We start from the raw sequence: 6,114 nt of genomic DNA on the forward strand, positions 1-6,114 counted from the left end.
ATTATATTTGAAATTTGTTTATTTTTACTATTTTTTCAACTCCACATTCCCAATGTACCAAATCCTCATGGCACTCAAGTGGTATCAAAGAACTTGTAATAAAATTATTTCCTCCGTGAAAGGAATCCATTGTACACATACTATCGCACAAGAATGCGCGGTCGAGCGGAAAACAAGCTATATTCCATCCCCACCCACCGTAATTTTCGCACCAATACAACCACAAGCCAACAAGCAATCGGAAAATGAATCAAAGCAAACATGGCATGAAATTTACCGTAAGCAGATCATAGTAGCTATCTAAAATTCCAACCACCAGTCAGCACCCCATCCATACCCAGCCCAGCGACGCTTCTCCTCCACAGCAGTGTAAGCATAGCTGCATACAAGGGATGGATAGATACGATGTGCGCACAATAATGGTAGGTTGGTAGCTATGCGGCATCGTTCGCCATGCCTCCCCTTTGGGCATGAACGTCGACTTTATGGCGAAAGGAAATCCAGTTTTTCCTAAACGATTTCTTCTCCGCACCTGGTGCGCTTCTTGGTAGCAAATTGCCTTTCTGGCAAACGACCAACGGAGCGAGAAATAAAATGAATAAATAAAAAGAAAATTTGACTTAATCGGTATCTTGTACCAGATATCCTTCAGCACGCACACATGGTAACAAATGGTTAGACTACACGAAGATGATTTTGCTGTTGTGAGGGGTATACCAATACACGTTGCGAACGGAGCAGCATAAATCAGGATCAATTCTGCTATGGAATTCAAAGCTTGACTCGTATTCTGAATGTTCCACATCCAAAAGATGCAAATTCTTTGAATTATGTAGCCTATCTGAAAGCATGAGATCGATTCCTGTCTGCTACATTTTATACAACATTTTTTTATGTTTCAGAAGCTAAGTTATGAAGTCTGCAATATAAGCGAAACTATTGATTTCAATCCTTCTTTCGAAAACTCAGAATTAGTTCTTATGGAATTCTTACGTTATTTTACCTCAGTGTACTATAACGCAGCTATCAATGCTGTCCTCTTCATAATTTTCTATAGCTAATACATTTCGCAGTAAGTCTTATTAGTATTTCCTACAACTTTGTAAATAGTATAATAATAATCATACAATTTTATTTGAGTGTCTACAACAATAAATACTTATGCTAGATCAGTAGATCGAAAAATGATTATCTACTTGTAGGAATTTCTCGTTCTGTTTCAAAATGGCGTGTTCAATATTTTTCAAAAAGCAGCATATAAACGACTCATCTTTGCTGCTTATAAATGATAAAATGGCTAATGAAAGCTACAAAAAAGCTACCTTAATTATGTTGTCGGTACAGTAAGTTTTATTAGACAATTTTATCTTTTAAGGTGATTCCTTGTAGAGTCCAAAAATAGCCACTATGTAGGCTATACGTGTACTTCCACTTCAAATTTCCAATTGCACAAATCACGGAGATCAGTCCTCAATTTCACCTGAAATTGCTACTTCATGTATGCTGCAGTGCAGCAAACGTGGAGTAACAATTTGAATGTTGTTCATGCCCTAGAAGCTTATATTTGTGCACTGATTGTTTCGAAGTGGTTTCGAGAATAAGGATATCACAGCGAATCACCTTAAGGTGTACATAATACTCTTCATCTATGCCGAGATTGAATAAAAACTGCGAAACAAATAGCTAATTTTTAGCTGTGCATAATTTTCAACTCAGTAACCATATTTTCATTTACAAAGCTAGAGTGGTGGTCTTTTGGCTAAAATGCACACATTTTTGTTTATCGTCTCGAAAATGTGTGCACTAATTGACTTTGCGTTAGCTGCTCCCGTCAAAGCGAATAGGAGTTAAAGGGCAATAACAGTAGCGTGAAAATCTACCCACTTCAGCGGAACAAAGCCAAAAGGAAGGGCACACTGTGATCCCTAGGAACTGTAACAGACATTCACGTTTACGAATTATTAAATCATAGTTGTACAAGATTATTTGCATATCAAAAAGCTGTGTATGCAGGATACAAAATCAGTAAAAAAACAGGATTAAAAATCTGATCTCATTATAATTTAAACCACGCAAGACCATTTTAATTGAATAAAAATCTCTATTACAAGCTCTGGTTACTGAGGTCGGTTTCATACTCATCAAGCAAAGACTATTTCCCATTTATATTGCACATTAATCATGTAGTTTTTCAAGTTGTTTATATATGCAAATTAATTTTCTGAAAATTGTATGCAGTGGCAACCTTGACAAGAGTGCCACCTATCAGTGATACCATTTTCTTGATTTTGAAAAAAATGACAGCAATTTTTTCGCATGTAAATTATATTATGTTTTAAGCGGAAATATTTTGTTTGTGTCATTCCCAATTTAAAATTGTCCTTTATGTCCAATATAAGTAAAATTATCATTTTTGATAAACAAAATTTTATTTCTGAAATGGCATTTGGATTTGTTTTGAAAATTATCAGAACGAATGAAAAATTAGGCGCGACTCAAAATGGGAGTTACTGCACAAGTTTGATATGGTGCTAATATTGACAAATTATGCGAAGTCTCAAGGAATTCTGAGAGGTGTAATCTGAAATTCACTATTTGGCGTAGATATTCTTGTATATTAATTTTTAACCATCTAGCTCAATCGGTTCTGAATCAGGCTAATCCTCTCAATATTTTAACTCAATTATAGCTGCGATCTCATACTACTCTAGCCGTTTGAAGTTTATATGGGAATTACTATGGAGTATTTCCACGCCAGATAGTTAGATCTCTTCGATTTTAATGAAGCATTGGTTGCTACCCAAGACGGCATTTCGCATAAAATAATTGTAAGTTTTTTCGGATTTATTTTTTATAATGGTGCTCAAATAATCATAACTTAAAAGCACTATATTTATCTTAGTGGTCTATAAAAACACATACACTGAGTGAAAAAATCACTTGTAAAGTCATGTTTAAAGGTAAATTGTTATTTTTTTTACCATAGACCCTCTCATCGATTTTTTTATTTGTTAAGTATGTTGAATAATTACATGTTTAAAATAATGTTTTTGATTATTTTTTTTCAGTTTGTATCATATTTTGATACACATTAAAATTTGTAATTTTTATTAAGTCAATCCGTTCTCTAGTTATTGCGAATTTTAAGAATGGGAAACTATATATTACTATTATTTTAGACCTTTTTCGATGGTTAGTCAAAAATCATCCACACACACGGAGTCTGTCAGAATTACCCGTTCTGTTTTAGACTCAACCGAAGAGAAACAAACACACAGGGGAACCACACCGCCTCATCCTCTTATAATTTATCCATAAATTTTGCTTACATATCCTCATCAATGAAACTAATTCCAGAATATCTCATTTTTATCCCATTGATTTTTTTTTCAATTTAATTGATTTTGCAAGTTATCCTGAAGATCGCCGCTTATCCTTCTATCTATTCCGATCTATTATTTTCATCCCGCAAATATTTGTCCGTACTTCATGTCCTTCAAGAACTTGGAATTATCATTTTATCCTTTATATTTTAAATTATTCATTACAAGAAATTTGTAGCTCTGCCTCGATATTTCAGCCCAATCGAGAGATGATTATTTGATTTTCTGAAAAAAAATTCAAATTTCTTGCATTGAGAAAAAAAAAACATTTTCCTATTAAAAGTTATGATATTTTGGATCACGTGGTAGTATTTTCACAAATCATCGTTCATATAAGAACGATTACGTGGTGTAATCTTGATAGGGGAAGATAAAAACAGTGGCAAATTCCATTTTCAACCCCACACATACAAACAACCGTCAATAAGACGCGAAACCAGTGCCAAAGAGTAAGCTTGCCAAATCCCTTTCGAAATTAAAATGAAATTAAAACTCAGTCACCCCTCACGCGAAAACAATCTCCATCGCAAAGGTTGTTGAATTTTCCACCGACTCGCATACAGCTGCAACCAAGCGTGCTCTGCTCCGATTGGTTCGCCAGTAGGGGATGAAAGTGTAAGCTCCACCCCTTTTCGAACATCGACGCACTTTTCGATATTTGCCGTTTCACTCACGTTGCTTTCGTCCTTTCCGTTCTAGCGCGCGTTTGTCAGTGGCTTGTCCTTACAAGGATTCATGACGGAGTGTTGCCTCCGTCGCCTTTCGGAACGAATGTTTACGTGTGTGCGCGTGAGCGAAGGGTATAGAACTGAAGCACAGCGGCAATAAAATCCATAACAAAACAAACAAGCGATTCACAAGTTGTTTGTTAAATGGGGTTTAATAATTTTGTTGTATGTTAAACTCATTTTGTAATTTGAACGCTGCCGACGAGTAAACAACGTGTGTTCTGCCGCTCGGGTGTGTTATACTACTAGTGAATTTCCTGAACGTGGACGATGCCGATCGAATGTGGACGACGGTGGAGTGAAACGGTGTTGATGGAAGGATTGTAGTGTACTGAAGAAAACTGGCTGGGGTTTAGTTTAGCAGAAGCATTTGAACATAAGTGTTAACACACAAAAGGATGTCGGTTTCGCAAGATTGTGCAAATTGGTTAAATTAATAAGAAACGGGGAATCCATAAAAAGAATGAGTGAAAATATTTAGTGATTTGCTGAAAAAGTGTGTTTGTTAATTGTATAGATTGACAGAATAATTGCGTTGGTTGCAATACAATTTCGCATTGGTTGCAATAACAATTATGTCTTCCCCCGAAGTGGATATCGATGTCAACGTGGTGTCCAGTCCGGAACCGAGCCCTCGTGGAGCCGTAGGTTCAGAAAGCCCACGTGGTCTACACAGCGATGATGAACAAATATCATCGCCGGACAGCTCACACCCACACCTCAGTCATCTGCATCATCCGGCGCTTGCCAATCACCTACAGCACAGTGCAACTAGTCAACATAACTATCATAGTATAGCCAGTGGCCTAAGTAATAATAACAATAGTTTCTCGCATAGTCCTGAATCTCGGCTCAGTCCACCAAAGACGCCGCCGTCGACAGATCCTCACTTGCAGTCGAGCGGTGGACAGCCAACTTTGGGGAAGACGGCGGCAACACCTGGATATACTAGTTTTTCAATTTCCAGTATTCTTAGCCGTAATGAACCCTGTTCGAAGAAAGGTGTGATAACGCCCATTCCTTCGTTACCACTGTCCGCCGCAGCGGCAGCTGCAGCAGCAGTTGCATCGTCGAATGGAAATGGCAGTATCAATGGTGCCACTAGCCCGCAGGATGCTGCGATGTTGTCCAGGTATGAGTGCTTCATTTGTTTTGGTTTATGTTTGATAATATAATGCAATTTAACATTACGGTAATTTGAAATTGTGTGGTAACGGGAACAATACGCACGATCATACTTAATTAGTTCTGTACATATTATGGATCATTGTATTATGACGTCATCAACACAGTTTTGATAGATGATGATTTTTTTTTCGGAGGCATCGTTATGAGTTTTTGTGCTCTAAAAATGATTAAGCTTCAAATGTTGAAGACATCCACTAATGCTAATTTTACATGAATTTCAAAATCGAATCGATCACAATCTGAAAAACGACAATTCAAAACTTCGACCATTCGTTCCCAATTCTAACCCTTGTAAATAAGCTCCTTGCACTTTCTTAAATGTGAGGTTAAACCTTTCTGTGAAATGATCTATATTACTCTTATCACATTTATGTATTGACGTAACTGAGGAAAAATCCAAAGGGGGCTAAATAAATTGTTTAATTTTCTCAATTAGGCAATTAGTGAACAATTTTGATGTGTAAGGCAAATAAGTAATTGTAGTAACAATTTTAGAGGCAGCTAGATCAATCCTAGGGTTGCTGTAGCTCCCGTAGTTACCCCAATTATCCCAACTGACAGGCCACAAAGATTGGAACTCGTGCAGTTTAATTTTATGTGTTAAGTTTAATTTATTCCTCTTTGGCGTGTAATTACAGCGCAATTATACAGTTAATAAGGATACATTGAATAAGCTTTGGTCAAGCACTCTATTGTAGATTGTAATAAACTTTTTATTTGTATTCAATTATTAATGTAATCGCAAATATTGTGATTTAATCGAGATCGTTGAAAATTATTGCAGTGCAGGCGATTTCTCAAATTTGAGGATTAAG

At 36.5% G+C, this 6,114-nt stretch overlaps 1 protein-coding gene across 1 annotated transcript; it reads left to right on the forward strand.

Annotated features, from left to right (window-relative positions):
- Nucleotides 1-4,344: 4,344 nt before the first annotated feature.
- Nucleotides 4,345-5,243, forward strand: LOC135717077 (homeobox protein Hmx-like; the record flags this gene model as incomplete). The annotated part of the gene is made up of 1 exon (XM_065239060.1): nucleotides 4,345-5,243. A coding segment is annotated over exon 1 (557 nt), but the record flags the coding sequence as incomplete, so codon positions are not given.
- Between the last annotated feature and the right edge of the window lie 871 nt (nucleotides 5,244-6,114).

The sequence above is a fragment of the Ochlerotatus camptorhynchus genome, unplaced genomic scaffold, assembly GCF_037179485.1.
Source record: "Ochlerotatus camptorhynchus isolate MF236.1 unplaced genomic scaffold, CSIRO-AGI_Acam_v1.1 ptg001467l, whole genome shotgun sequence".
Classification (NCBI taxonomy): domain Eukaryota; kingdom Metazoa; phylum Arthropoda; class Insecta; order Diptera; family Culicidae; genus Ochlerotatus; species Ochlerotatus camptorhynchus.